At 40.7% G+C, this 15,747-nt stretch overlaps 1 protein-coding gene across 2 annotated transcripts in view; it reads right to left on the bottom strand.

Moving 5' to 3' along the window:
- The window catches only part of ERC2 (ELKS/RAB6-interacting/CAST family member 2), a 1,016,559-nt gene that overhangs the window by 974,679 nt on the left and 26,133 nt on the right, over positions 1 to 15,747 (bottom strand). For both annotated transcript variants that reach the window (XR_004059350.1, XM_030938245.1), the window contains exon 2: positions 1,253 to 2,049. Coding sequence is in view for 1 of the 2 variants with exons in the window: in XM_030938245.1 (XP_030794105.1) it covers positions 1,253 to 1,909 (657 nt within the window). In the remaining variant the exon portion in view is untranslated. The remainder of the gene's footprint in view (positions 1 to 1,252; positions 2,050 to 15,747) is intronic.

Raw genomic sequence — 15,747 nt, forward strand, 5'->3', positions numbered from 1 at the left:
GGAGGATCATCTGAGCCAGGAGGTCAAGGCTGCAGTGAGCTATGATCAATATCACTACACTCCAGCCTGAGCAACAGAGCAAGACCCTGTCTCTAAAACAAAAAAAGAGAGAGATAGAGAGAGAGATATGAAGCTGGAGTTTAAACCCAGGTATGTCTGATTCCAAAGCTCTTATAAAAATAGCAGCATTTTAGGAAATAGAGTAGGCATTAAAAAAGAAAAGAAAATAGCAGCATAAAAAACAGGCCTGACAGAATAGGTAGGATTTTGAAATGAAGACTGGCTGGGATTGAAAGAGAGGTGGCAGGAAAAGCAGGTGCTGAGAAGGCCACCAGTGGAAGGGAGCAGCAAGAGCAAGGGCATGGCAGTGCAAAACCTTGGATGTGTGCAGGAATTACCAGGCAGTGATGCAGAAAGCACAGATGTGGAGGGAGGTGGCACAAGAAAAGGCTGGAAATGTTGGCCCAGGCCTTCTGGTAGTAGTGCTATGGGCTCAGTCAAGAAGGTAGACTTTATTCTGGAGGCAATGAGTAATCACTAAGGGCTTTAATGCAGGAAAATAGCATAACTGCAGATAGACACCATGAACCTGTTCTTCCTGTGGCATGAAGGATGGATCAAAGAAGAGTATGAAGGTGACTTGCACGTAGTTGATAATTAATTAATGCTGAATGGATGAAGGCAAAAACACCAAGTTAAAATTTATTGTGTATCTCTAACAAAGCAAACCCATTTGATCCAATTCCATTTCATATTGTTCAATTTGCTACTTAGAGAACAAACGTCACTCATTCTAGAAGGAAATAATGGTGCTGGTGCTTAAAAATAAAAATCAATTCACCAGTCAAATGTGGCCCTCTAAATGTTGCCGTTAAAGTGTTTGTTCTTACAGAAATTAACATTTTCTTCTTCTATTCAGAAGGAGGTACATCTGAACAGCTGTTGCAACTGCTGAAAAAGAAAACAAAATTAGCCAAGTACAAAAGTTAGGCAATGAGGAATGATCCTCCCCACCCCACCCCTCTCCCCATCTGCAACCATGTGAAAAAGTTATTGGAAAATAAGGAAATCACAAGCTGTAATGGTATATTTCCTATGCTCTCTCATAGTGTCCAAGTCAAACACATACTAAGCCATAACCTTCTTGATGATGCCAAACTTTCTTCTGCACAGGTCGTGGTACCATCTGCAAAGCATCAACTACTCAGTGAGAAGCCAAGGCTGAAAAATACTGAGATGAGTCATGACCTACCTGATTTTCTTCATGGGAAACCCTCATCTGCTCCTTGAGGACAGACATCCGCGCTGCTTCTTCTTTCCTCAAGACTCTCTCCTTCTTAAGCTCAGGACTCCAGAAAGTCTTAATACTGTTCATGGAAGATCCCAACTTGCTGTCCTTGATGTCGAGCTCTTTCCGGAGGAGGTCATTCTCTCTCTGCAGTTCTTTCAGCTGGGCCTGAAGATCTAACATTGTGCTGTCTCTTACCTGCCTCAACATGGAGGGGACCTGGTGGTGGTGATGATGGGATGAGCCAGTCAGCCCACCATGTTGATCTGTGTATGAAAGGACATCTGTGTGGGAAAGTCCAGCAGAAGCAATATTGGGACTACTCCCCATGGCTGTGACACGGCCTCCATATACAGCTCGATTCGTAGCCCTTCCCAGAGTCATAGTGCCCTTTGGGTAAGTTGTTGAAGCCACCCCTTCATGATCACTCAGATACATGGGTCCAGACGTAGCATAGGCTGCATTGAGGGACTGGATATTCTCCATAGACAGAGTCTTGCCTGTTCCTCCACCTCCCCCACTACTTGTTCTTCGGTGGCCCAAACGAGGAGACCTTGGCAAACGAGGGGATCTGGAAGGGCTACCTTCTAGATTGGTGATTGTTCTTGCACTTCCATACATTTTTCTTGTATTATGAGGTGTTACTGAAGAGAAGAAATGCTATACTAAGTTGGGGTTTGACCTAATAGTTCCACGATTGTCCAGAATTTTCACCGCATTCTTTTCACAGTCCGTACCAGAAAATAACTCCACTCAAAGATCTAGAGTGAAAAAAAGAATAATTAAAAACAAATTTCTTCAGAACTCTAACTGTATATTTTTAAATATATAAATAAAGATAATAATAAATGAATCTATGTAGATAGGTGATTAATAATAGATAGAAAGAGCCACACCCATAATGTTCATTTAGAAAGAAAAGCAACTCTAAAACTTTACTACTACAGGTGAAAGTTTTATAAGTTCCCCCCCCCGCACCCTGCCCCTAAGCAAGATAAAAATTCTCAAAGTGAAAAATAAGGTGTATTCCTTAGGAAAATGAAGCTCTCAATATTGGTTTGTGCTAAGGTTAGAGTTGGAACCTCCAGAAAATTCCCACAGAATTCCCCATCATGGAGACCTTAGCTATAAAAAGACCCCTCCTTTGGGGCATAACCCCCATACATATGTGGCTTGAAAGTGACTCTGAGAAGCTGCTGTTTCCTGGGTTGTCAAATATTCGGCATTCATGTTGTTACTTTCGCCTCCTGTACTCATTACAAACATCACTAATCTATCACAGTCCTCTTTTCCACAAGTTCAGAATTCTTCTCAACACAACACTCTAGATGGCTTACCACCAATCAACTGGCATTGACACATGAAGACAAACCTACTAGCTATCCTGGAGTTAGAAGAAAAAGAGGTAACTCAACCAATGGGATGCCTAAACACATAGCCAGATCCTCAATGATATTACCAGAGAAAACAACAGTCCTATCTCGTTTCCCTTTCACACATATCTTTCAGGCTGTCCTCGTGAGAATTATTTCCCATTTTGGTTGACCTTAATATTCATATTAACCACTTCATATCTGTACAGAAATGGTAAAGGAGAAGAAGTTCCCATCATGGTTACTGAAGTATATTAGTGAAGATTTTATGTAGCTGGGGCTACAGCATTGTGAGTATCCCTTCAATTTTAGCACCCATATAGCCTTAATGGGGTGCATTATGGCCTCCTGTTCTTCCTCTTAGGAAGTCTTTACTGTGTTTTATTTTTCTTCAGCTTTACAACAATAAGAGATCTTATAATACCATCTACTATTGTAAGAAATAAGTAAGATGATGTTTATAAAACACCTAGTTTTGTGCCTAGTATCAAATAGTCAATAAATAGATTTTGAAGGTAAGTGTCTCAATGAGATAAGTACATTAATAGCAATATACAGGAGTATCTTTTATTTTCACCCGCCTATCATTCATCCCTTTCCCCTCTCCCAAATACACACTTTCTGATAATACTGTCACTATTTTCCTTAGAGAAATTGTTCCAAACCCCCATTCACAGTTCATTGGGTTTAGGTAAGGTTGACTCCCTTCACTCCACCATCCTGGATGGTGCAAGGGGTGAGAACATGACCCACACCTGGTCAACCATCATATTGTATCCTCCAGACATGGTAGCTAGTTCAGTGATGGGCATGTGACCCACATTGGTCCAACAAGACTCCATACTATGATTCTAGTGGGAACAGCTGGGAAAGATAAGCTCTTCTTCAGCTGGAATTCCTTACTTTCAAGATAGAGCTGTGAGTACTACAATGTGGAAAGGGCCTCCCTGAGGGTGAAGAGAATACAAAGGGAACCAGAGCGGAGGCGGAGCAAAATGGCCGAATAGGAACAGCTCCAGTCTCCAACTCCCAGCACGAGTGACACAGAAGACCGGTGATTTCTGCATTTTCAACTGAGGTACTGGGGTCATCTCACTAGGGAGTGCCGGACAATCGGTGCTGGTCAGCTGCTGCAGCCTGACCAGCGAGAGCTGAAGCAGGGCGAGGCATCGCCTCACCTGGGAAGCGCAAGGGGGAAGGGAATCCCTTTTCCTAGCCAGGGGAACTGAGACACACAACACCTGGAAAATCGGGTAACTCCCACCCCAATACTGCGCTTTAAGCAAACGGGCACACCAGGAGAATATATCCCACACCTGGCCGGGAGGGTCCCACGCCCACGGAGCCTCCCTCACTGCTAACACAGCAGTCTGCGGGGATCTAACCACAAGGCAGCAGCGAGGCTGGGGGAGGGGCGCCCGCCATTGCTGAGGCTTAAGTAGGTAAACAAAGCCGCTGGGAAGCTCGAACTGGGTGGAGCTCACAGCAGCTCAAGGAAACCTGCCTGTCTCTGTAGACTCCACCTCTGGGGACAGGAAACAGCTAAAAAACAACATGGGAAGCAGCAGAGGCCTGTGCAGACGTGAACAACTCTGTCTGACAGCTTTGAAGAGAGCAGTGGATCTCCCAACACAGAGGTTCAGATCTGAGAACGGACAGACTGCCTGCTCAAGTGGGTCCCTGACCCCTGAGTAGCCTAACTGGGAGACATCCCCCACTAGGGGCAGTCTGACACCCCACACCTCACAGGGTGGAGTACACCCCTGAGAGGAAGCTTCCAAAGGAAGAATCAGACAGGTACACTCGCTGTTCAGCAATATTCTATCTTCTGCAACCTCTGCTGCTGATACCCAGGCAAACAGGGTCTGGAGTGGACCTCAAGCCATCTCCAACAGACCTATAGCTGAGGGTCCTGACTGTCAGAAGGAAAACTATCAAACAGGAAGGACACCTATACCAAAACCCCATCAGTACGTCACCATCACCAAAGACCAGAGACAGATAAAACCACAAAGATGGGGAAAAAGCAGGGCAGAAAAGCTGGAAATTCAAAAAATAAGAGCGCATCTCCCCCTGCAAAGGAGCGCAGCCCATCGCCAGCAACGGATCAAAGCTGGTCAGAGAATGACTTTGACGAGATGAGAGAAGAAGGCTTCAGTCCATCAAACTTCTCAGAGCTAAAGGAGGAATTACGTACCCAGCCCAAAGAAACTAAAAATGTAGAAAAAAGAGTGGAAGAAGTGACAGCTAGACTAATTAATGCAGAGAAGGTCATAAACGAAATGACAGAGATGAAAACCATGACACGAGAAATATGTGACAAATCCACAAGCTTCAGTAACCGACTCGATCAACTGGAAGAAAGAGTATCAGCGATTGAGGATCAAATGAATGAAATGAAGTGAGAAGAGAAACCAAAAGAAAAAAGAAGAAAAAGAAATGAACAAAGCCTGCAAGAAGTATGGGATTATGTAAAAAGACCAAATCTACGTCTGATTGGGGTGCCTGAAAGTGAGGGAGAAAATGGAACCAAGTTGGAAAACACTCTTCAGGATATCATCCAGGAGAACTTCCCCAACCTAGTAGGGCAGGCCAACATTCAAATTCAGGAAATACAGAGAACACCACAAAGATACTCCTTCAGAAGAGCAACTCCAAGACACATAATTACCAGATTCACCAAAGTTGAAATGAAGGAAAAAATCTTAAGGGCAGCCAGAGAGAAAGGTCGGGTTACCCACAAAGGGAAGCCCATCAGACTAAGAGCAGATCTCTCAGCAGAAACTCTACAAGCCAGAAGAGAGTGGGGGCCAATATTCAACGTTCTTAAAGAAAAGAATTTTAAACCCAGAATTTCATATCCAGCCAAACTAAGTTTCATAAGTGAAGGAGAAATAAAATCCTTTACAGATAAGCAAATGCTTAGAGATTTTGTCACCACCAGGCCTGCCTTACAAGAGGCCCTGAAGGAAGCACTAAACATGGAAAGGAACAACCGGTACCAGCCATTGCAAAAACATGCCAAAATGTAAAGACCATCGAGGCTAGGAAGAAACTGCATCAACTAACGAGCAAAATAACCAGTTAATATCATAATGGCAGGATCAAGTTGACACATAACAATATTAACCTTAAATGTTAATGGACTAAATGCTCCAATTAAAAGACACAGACTGGCAAACTGGATAAAGAGTCAAGACCCATCAGTCTGCTGTATTCAGGAGACCCATCTCACATGCAGAGACATACATAGGCTCAAAATAAAGGGATGGAGGAAGATCTACCAAACAAATGGAGAACAAAAAAAAGCAGGGGTTGCAATCCTAGTCTCTGATAAAACAGACTTTAAACCATCAAAGATCAAAAGAGACAAAGAAGGCCATTACATAATGGTAAAGGGATCAATTCAACAGGAAGAGCTAACTATCCTAAATATATATGCACCCAATACAGGAGCACCCAGATTCATAAAGCAAGTCCTTAGAGACTTACAAAGAGACTTAGACTCCCATACAATAATAATGGGAGACTTCAACACTCCACTGTCAACATTAGACAGATCAACGAGACAGAAAGTTAACAAGGATATCCAGGAATTGAACTCATCTCTGCACCAAGCGGACCTAATAGACATCTATAGAACTCTCCACCCCAAATCAACATAATATACATTCTTCTCAGCACCACATCGCACTTATTCCAAAATTGACCACATAATTGGAAGTAAAGCACTCCTCAGCAAATGTACAAGAACAGAAATTATAACAAACTGTCTCTCAGACCACAGTGCAATCAAACTAGAACTCAGGACTAAGAAACTCAATCAAAACCGCTCAACTACATGGAAACTGAACAACCTGCTCCTGAATGACTACTGGGTACATAACGAAATGAAGGCAGAAATAAAGATGTTCTTTGAAACCAATGAGAACAAAGATACAACATACCAGAATCTCTCGGACACATTTAAAGCAGTGTGTAGAGGGAAATTTATAGCACTAAATGCCCACAAGAGAAAGCAGGAAAGAGCTAAAATTGACACTCTAACATCACAATTAAAAGAACTAGAGAGGCAAGAGCAAACACATTCAAAAGCTAGCAGAAGGCAAGAAATAACTAAGATCAGAGCAGAACTGAAGGAGATAGGGACACAAAAAACCCTCCAAAAAATCAATGAATCCAGGAGTTGGTTTTTTGAAAAGATCAACAAAATTGACAGACTGCTAGCAAGACTAATAAAGAAGAAAAGAGAGAGGAATCAAATAGACGCAATAAAAAATGATAAAGGGGATATCACCACCGACCCCACAGAAATACAAACTACCATCAGAGAATACTATAAACACCTCTAAGCAAATCAACTAGAAAATCTAGAAGAAATGGATAATTTCCTGGACACTTACACTCTTCCAAGACTAAACCAGGAAGAAGTTGAATCCCTGAATAGACCAATAGCAGGCTCTGAAATTGAGGCAACAATTAATAGCCTACCCACCAAAAAAAGTCCAGGACCAGATGGAATCTCAGCTGAATTCTAACAGAGGTACAAGGAGGAGCTGGTACCATTCCTTCTGAAACTATTCCAATCAATAGAAAAAGAGGGAATCCTCCCTAACTCATTTTATGAGGCCAACATCATCCTGATTCCAAAGCCTGGCAGAGACACAACAAAAAAAGAGAATTTTAGACCAATATCACTGATGAACATCGATGCAAAAATCCTCAATAAAATACTGGCAAACCGGATTCAGCAGCACATCAAAAAGCTTATCCACCATGATCAAGTGGGCTTCATCCCTGGGATGCAAGGCTGGTTCAACATTCGCAAATCAATAAATGTAATCCAGCATATAAACAGAACCAAAGACAAGAACCACATGATTATCTCAATAGATGCAGAAAAGGCTTTTGACAAAATTCAACAGCCCTTCATGCTAAAAACGCTCAATAAATTCGGTATTGATGGAACGTACCTCAAAATAATAAGAGCTATTTATGACAAACCCACAGCTAATATCATACTGAATGGGCAAAAACTGGAAAAATTCCCTTTGAAAACTGGCACAAGACAGGGATGCCCTCTTTCACCACTCCTATTCAACATAGTGTTGGAAGTTCTGGCTAGGGCAATCAGGCAAAAGAAAGAAATAAAGGGTATTCAGTTAGGAAAAGAAGAAGTTAAATTGTCCCTGTTTGCAGATGACATGATTGTATATTTAGAAAACCCCATCGTCTCAGCCCAAAATCTCCTTAAGCTGATAAGCAACTTCAGCAAAGTCTCAGGATACAAAATTAATGTGCAAAAATCACAAGCATTCTTATACACCAGTAACAGACAAACAGAGAGCCAAATCAGGAATGAACTTCCATTCACAATGGCTTCAAAGAGAATCAAATACCTAGGAATCCAGCTTACAAGGGATGTAAAGGACCTCTTCAAGGAGAACTACAAACCACTGCTCAGTGAAATCAAAGAGGACACAAACAAATGGAAGAACATACCACGCTCATGGATAGGAAGAATCAATATCGTGAAAATGGCCATACTGCCCAAGGTTATTTATAGATTCAATGCCATCCCCATCAAGCTACCAATGAGTTTCTTCACAGAATTGGAAAAAAACTGCTTTAAAGTTCATATGGAACCAAAAAAGAGCCCGCATTGCCAAGACAATCCTAAGTCAAAAGGACAAAGCTGGAGGCATCACGCTACCTGACTTCAAACTATACTACACGGCTACAGTAACCAAAACAGCATGGTACTGGTACCAAAACAGAGATATAGACCAATGGAACAGAACAGAGTCCTCAGAAATAATACCACACATCTACAGCCATCTGATCTTTGACAAACCTGAGAGAAACAAGAAATGGGGAAAGGATTCCCTATTTAATAAATGGTGCTGGGAAAATTGGCTAGCCATAAGTAGAAAGCTGAAACTGGATCCTTTCCTTACTCCTTATACGAAGATTAATTCAAGATGGATTAGAGACTTAAATGTTAGACCTAATACCATAAAAACCCTAGAAGAAAATCTAGGTAGTACCATTCAGGACATAGGCATGGGCAAGGACTTCATGTCTAAAACACCAAAAGCAATGGCAGCAAAAGCCAAAATTGACAAATGGGATCTCATTAAACTAAAGAGCTTCTGCACAGCAAAAGAAACTACCATCAGAGTGAACAGGCAACCTACAGAATGGGAGAAAAGTTTTGCAATCTACTCATCTGACAAAGGGCTAATATCCAGAATCTACAAAGAACTCAAACAAATATACAAGAAAAAAACAACCCCATCAAAAAGTGGGCAAAGGATATGAACAGACATTTCTCAAAAGAAGACATTCATACAGCCAACAGACACATGAAAAAATGCTCATCATCACTCGCCATCAGAGAAATGCAAATCAAAACCACAATGAGATACCATCTCACACCAGTTAGAACGGCAATCATTAAAAAATCAGGAAACAACAGGTATTGGAGAGGATGTGGAGAAATAGGAACACTTTTACCCTGTTGGTGGGATTGTAAACTAGTTTAACCATTATGGAAAACAGTATGGCAATTCCTCAAGGATCTAGAACTAGATGTACCATATGACCCAGCCATCTCACTACTGGGTATATACCCAAAGGATTATAAATTATTCTACTACAAAGACACATGCACACGTATGTTTATTGTGGCACTATTCACAATAGCAAAGACTTGGAGTCAACCCAAATGTCCATCTGTGACAGACTGGATTAAGAAAATGTGGCACATATACACCATGGAATACTATGCAGCCATAAAAAAGGATGAGTTTGCGTCCTTTGTAGGGACATGGATGCAGCTGGAAACCATCATTCTTAGCAAACTATCACAAGAAGAGAAAACCAAACACCACATGTTCTCACTCATAGGTGGGAACCGAACAATGAGATCACTTGGACTCGGGAAGGGGAACATCACACACTGGGGCCTATCATGGGGAGAGGGGAGGGGGGAGGGATTGCATTGGGGAGTTATACATGATATAAATGATGAATTGATGGGTGCTGACGAGTTGATGGGTGCAGCACACCAACATGGCACAAGTATACATATGTAACAAACCTGCACGTTATGCACATGTACCCTAGAACTTAAAGTATAATATAAATAAATAAATAAATAAATAAATAAATAAATAAAAACAAAGGGAACAAGAGCTAAACTTCAAAGAGTGTGAAACCAAACCAGGTGACATCACTTCATACTCCAGATCCAGGAGTCATAGAAGTTATCATCATCTATCATCTATACATCGGTTCCCCGGCCATTTTAGTTATATATGCCAGGTGACTGATTGCATTAAAGCTCCCAATTTTTACTCCTTTTTTTATGTATGTCTTGGCAGTGTTTTCCCAATGTGATGCTAAGTTCAGTCATGTGACTTTATTTGTCCAGGAAGGTGATAACAAATGTGAAGTAAGCAGACGCCTTAAGCAACACATATGTTTACTCTCTTGCTCATTTTCCTCTACCATAGCAATTAGAATATTCCCAATCTAGCCTGATGGAAGATGAGAAATATAAAATAGAACCAAGTTGTCCTAGCCAACAGCCAAGCAGCCCCAAGATGTGTGAGCAAGCCCAGCCAAAGTCAGCAGAACTACCTAGCCACCAGACACTGCACAGGGGCATAAGCGAGCCCAGCTGAGATCAGCTAAACATCACACTTATGCACTTGATAAATGCTTCTTAGTTATGTCACTGATGTTTTCTGGTTGATCGTTTTGCCACATTACAGGATCAATGGATAACTGATGCATTTGTCTATAAATTTCCTTTTTGCTACATTGAATTCTAGATGAGATTTCTGTCACTTACACTGACACATACAATATGAAAAAAATGTTTTCTATAAAGGTTTCCCCTTTCCCTAAAGAGGCCTTTAAAAATTATACACCTGTTTCTAACTAAAGAACTTCATTTCAAATGTTTATGTTGCTCAGGGCTTAATTTTGTTTTTCTTGGAAATACACAAAAACCATTTTGTATCTAAGATTTTTACATGAATAATCTGTAGTGTAAAAAAGAGGGGATCAATAGTTCTAACATAAGAATTCAGTGACATAAATGATGAGAGAGACAGTGGAATAAGGGAACAGGCAGTTATATGAATATTTAATAAGACAGAAAGATGTTCATGACATACTGGTGGCAGGGGGAGCAGACAACAAAACAATTTTGTGATTTACTCACACTGTTGTAAAACACACAAATACACATACAATCACCAGCAGAGAAGGCTGGAATGACACACATCAAAATGTTATCAGCGGTGGAATTCCAAGAGGTTTTCATTTTCTTTTCATTTGCATACTCTAAATTTTCTACAATTGAAACTGACCCAATTGTCCCAAAGAGCTGATGTTAAAGGTTTCTTTGAAAAAACAGAGAAATCAACCTCCCAGTTTTAAAACTTGAGAAAGTTGCATTTGTCTTATCTGAGTTCCTTTCTAAGGAAACCAACCATCAGGGCTCCCAGATAATGTCAAGGAGCTCAAACTCACCAGATCACTACATTTGGACAATGAGATGTCAGACCCCTCATCTGTCATAATTGCCTTGCCCTATCTGCTTCCTGTTGACCAACTCCTCTTCCTTATCCCTCCCTATTTCCTGTTTTTCCACTCATGATTACATTTCTTCCCTGCTATATAAACACTTATGTTAGTCAGTTAAGGAGATGGATTGGAAACTGATCGCCCATCTCCTCAGCTGCAGCACCTGATTAAAGCCTTCTTCTCTGGCAATACTTGTCTCAGTGATTGGCCTTCTGTGCAGCAAGCAGCAGGACCTGGACTGAACCTCTGGTGTTTTGGTAACATAATAATGATATATACTTTTGTCATTTAAAAAAATGATTTTCTTTCTATGGTTCCAACAGTTAAATGAATGTATCTTTTCTGTGCTTAGAATCTAGATGTCCGGGTTCTAACTGGGCCACCACTTACAGAGATGTCTTCCTAGAAAAAGTGATGAAATCTAACTTGTCTTCCTCTGTCTGCTCCCTTTATATCTAGAGATACACATTTCTGAGATCTGTGACTAGGCTTGAGGTCCCTGAACACCATAAAATTTACACCCACACAGATTTAATCTTCAGTGAATTTACCTGCCTACCTGGCCAAGAGTTTGGAGAATTGCAATAACCAACAAACAAAAAGTTAGTTTACTCCCTTTGGAAACACACACACGTAACATATAACATGAAAAGATGTATTACCATGTTTGAAATAATGTTTCCTTATTTAAAAAGCAATATATGTTGCCACTGGCCCATAGATTTCTTGGGTTCTCCTTTTCTAGGTTTAATATCAGATGTATGCTAGTATCATAGATAGATTGAGAAGCTTTCCATTTTTCATATGTTCTGGAACAGTTAGCATAATGCCAGTCTTCTCTATTCCTGAAATGTTTTGTAGAACATCTATTCACATAAAACTGAATGGGCTTGGCAGGGCATGTTGACTCCTGCTGTAATGTCAGCTACTGAGGAGGCTGAGGCAGGAGGATTGCTTGAGGACAGAAGTTCAAGACCAGTCTGGGCAATATAGCAAGACCCTGTCTCTAAAAAAAAATTTTTTTTTAATTAGCCCAGTGTGGTGGCATGCGCCTGTAGCCCCAGCTACTTGGGGAGAGTGAAGCAGGAGGATCACTTGAGCCCGGGAGTTTGAGGCTACAGTGAGCTGTGACTGCACCACTGCACTCCTGCCTGGGCAACAGAGGGAGAGACCCAGTCTCTTTAAAAAAGCAAAAAAACACAGAATGGGATTAGTTGGTGATTATCTTTTAATTTTTTCACTATGTTTACTGGTCTATTTGGGTTTGCTACCTATTTTGTGTCAATTATCATTAAAACATCTCTTCACAGTCTATTCCACGTATATTTTTCAGTCTTATTGGCATTGCTTTGTATAACTTTTCTTTAAAAAATTTTAAATCATCTTCAGTTATGTCCCCATCTCATTTCCAATGTTGTTTGTGTTTTTTCTATTTCTGTTGATGACAATACGACAAATGTTTCTCTATTTTCTTAGAGTTTCAGTGATATAGCTTTTGGTTTTATTGATGTATTTTACTGCATCTTGTTTTCCATTTCATTGATATCTCTTTATCTTTAATAAAATTTCTACTTCCTCTATGTTATTTTTGCCCTTTTGCATTGCATGTTCATTTCTCTGTAATAACATTTCCTAATGAATGCATATAAGATTATACACATGGCTGCATATTCCAGAATTGTATGTATAAACTCTTACTGTCATTTGTAAATACCTTGCTGTTTTTATTTGGAAATTTTTCTATCCCAGGAATTATTGAGAATAATATATTTAAATGTCAAAGTGGACAGAAATGTTGTGGTAAAACTTTCTGGTTCACATTGTATAGCATTGGGATCATAAAATGTAACACATATATTTTCCAATCTTTGAAATTTGTCAAGACTTTCTAATTGGCTTATTAGTTTTCTTAATTATTAAAACAACTAATAGATTATTATAGAAAATTTAGAAAATACAAATATGCATAAAGCAGAAAATGAAAACACTCTCAATCCTGTCACTCATAGATAACCTCTGTTAACAAGTTAGCATAATACCAGTCTTCCCTATTCCTGAAATGTTTCGTAGAACACACACATAAAACTGAATGCGGCTGGGTACGGTGGCTCACGCCTGTAATCCCAGCACTTGGGGAGGCCGAGACGGGTGGATCACACAATCAGGAGATCGAGACCATCCTGGCTAACACGGTGAAACCCTGTCTCTACTAAAAGTACCAAAAATTAGCCGGGCGTGGTGGCGAGCAACTGTAGTCCCAGCTACTCGGGAGGCTGAGGCAGGAGAATGGAGTGAACTCAGGAGGTGGAGCTTGCAGTGAGCCGAGATCGCTCCACTGCCCTCCAGCCTGGGCAACAGTGCAAGACTCCATCTCAAAAAAAAAAAAAAAAAAAAAAAAAACTGAATGGGCTTGGCAGGACATGTTGACATCCTGCTGTAATCCCAGCTACTCAGGAGGCTGAGGCAGGAGGATTGCTTGAGGACAGCAGTTCAAAACTAGCCAGTATGTATTATGTTACTTCCAATTCTTTTTAAGTGTGTGTGTGTGTGTGTGTGTGTGTGTGTGTGTGTGTGTAGTTTTAGACAAAGTCAGACAATATAAAGACTATATAAATCAAACTATATAAATACTATATAAAGTCTTGTATTTTCCTTTTCCTCCATGTTTTATCTTAACATCATCTCCATTTCCCACTTAACATAGATGCCACAAAATATTTTTATAAAACGTGATTTTAACAGACACTATGAGTCTCCAAAGATGGTCATCAAAATTCGTCTCCTTCCTATACAGAATTGTCTCTAGTTCCATTAGTTCCATCAAGAAATTGATTCTATTTTTCTTGTCCTTGAATCTGGACTGGCCTTGTGACCTGCTTAGACCAACAAATGTAGTAGAAGTGACACTGTTCCAGCTCTGAGTTAAACCCTAAAGAGGCTTGACAGTTTCTGGTTTTGTTCTCTTAAAACTCAGCTGCCATGATGCAAGGAAGTCCAAGCTATCTTGCTAAAATTAGGAGCCACACAGAACGGCCCTGGAAGATGAAACACCACATAGAGAGAGAGGCCACATGAAGGAGAACCAAAGCACCCAGCCAAGAGTCACCACCAAAACACCAATCCAGTGAGACAAGCTATCTTGGAGCTTCCAGCCCAGCCCAGCCACTGTCTTTAATCAGCTGCATGAATAACAGCCATCACTATATGTAACATGACCACCAATCAACCCACTGAATGGTGGGAAGTAATAAATTATTATTTAAAGCCCCCTCCAAGTTTTACAGATTTTTGTTACACAGCAAAATAACTGAAACAGTCACTTAATGCGTCATTGAGTAGCTCTCTAATCATTTATTTAACTAATCACCTACTATAGAACACTTAGGTAATTATTTTTAAATGGAAATATCATAAATATTTTGATTGATAAAGCTTTATAATATTCTGATTGATAAAGCTTTTCAATGTTCTGTTTGAGCAATATTCAGATTGATAAGCTCTTACTTCCTTAAGATAAATTCTTTTTTTTTTTTTTTTTTTTTAGACAGAGTCTTGCTGTGTCTCCCAGACTGGAGTGCAGTGGGACAATCTCAGCTCACTGCAAGCTCCACCTCCCAGATTCAAGCGGCTAATTTTGGTATATTTAGTAGAGACGGAATTTCACCACATTGGCCAGGCTGGTCTCAAACTCCTAACCTCAGTGATCCATACGCCTCGGCCTCCCAAAGTGCTGGGATTACAGGTGTGAGCCACCATTCCCGGCCTTCCCTAGGATAAATTTTAAAAGAATTATAAAATAAAAAGGAAACAGCTGGACACAGTGGCGTGTGCCTATAGTCCCACTGCTTGCGAGGCTGAGGCAGAAGGAAACTTTGAGCCCAGGAGTTCAAGACTAGCCTAACAAAGTGAGAACCCATCTCTATAAAATTAATTAATTTTTTAAAAATCAAAACGCAACAATTTATACTCACATCCTTACTCTTGACTCTCCTTCACAGCTTCTACTCTACTGTCAACATATCCCAGAAGCCACCATCTCCTCCTGAGGCCACAAAAAAATCCCCGAATTACCAAACTCAGGACTTCAGCACTACATATTCAGTAAATACACCTTAAGAAGTATTTTTTATTTATTTTTAAGATAGAGTATCACTCTTGTCACCCAGGCTGGAGTACAGTGGAGCGATCTTGCTTCATTGCAATCTCTGCCTCCCAGGCTCAAGTGATTCTCGTGCCTCATCCTCCCAAGCAGCTGGAACCACAAGCACACACCATCTCACCTGGCTAATTTTTGTATTTTTTGTAGAAACGGGGTTTTGTCATGTTGCCCAGGCTTGATCTTGAACTCCTAAGCTCAAGTGATCCACCCACCTCAGCCTCCCAAAGTGCTGGGATTACAGGCGTGAACCACCGTGCCCAGCCAAGAAGTATTTATTAAGTACCAACATTGTGCTACTCCAGCTCTGCCTTAGTACGTCCTGAACAGTC

This window comes from Rhinopithecus roxellana, chromosome 1 (genome assembly GCF_007565055.1).
Source record: "Rhinopithecus roxellana isolate Shanxi Qingling chromosome 1, ASM756505v1, whole genome shotgun sequence".
In the NCBI taxonomy this organism is placed as follows: domain Eukaryota; kingdom Metazoa; phylum Chordata; class Mammalia; order Primates; family Cercopithecidae; genus Rhinopithecus; species Rhinopithecus roxellana.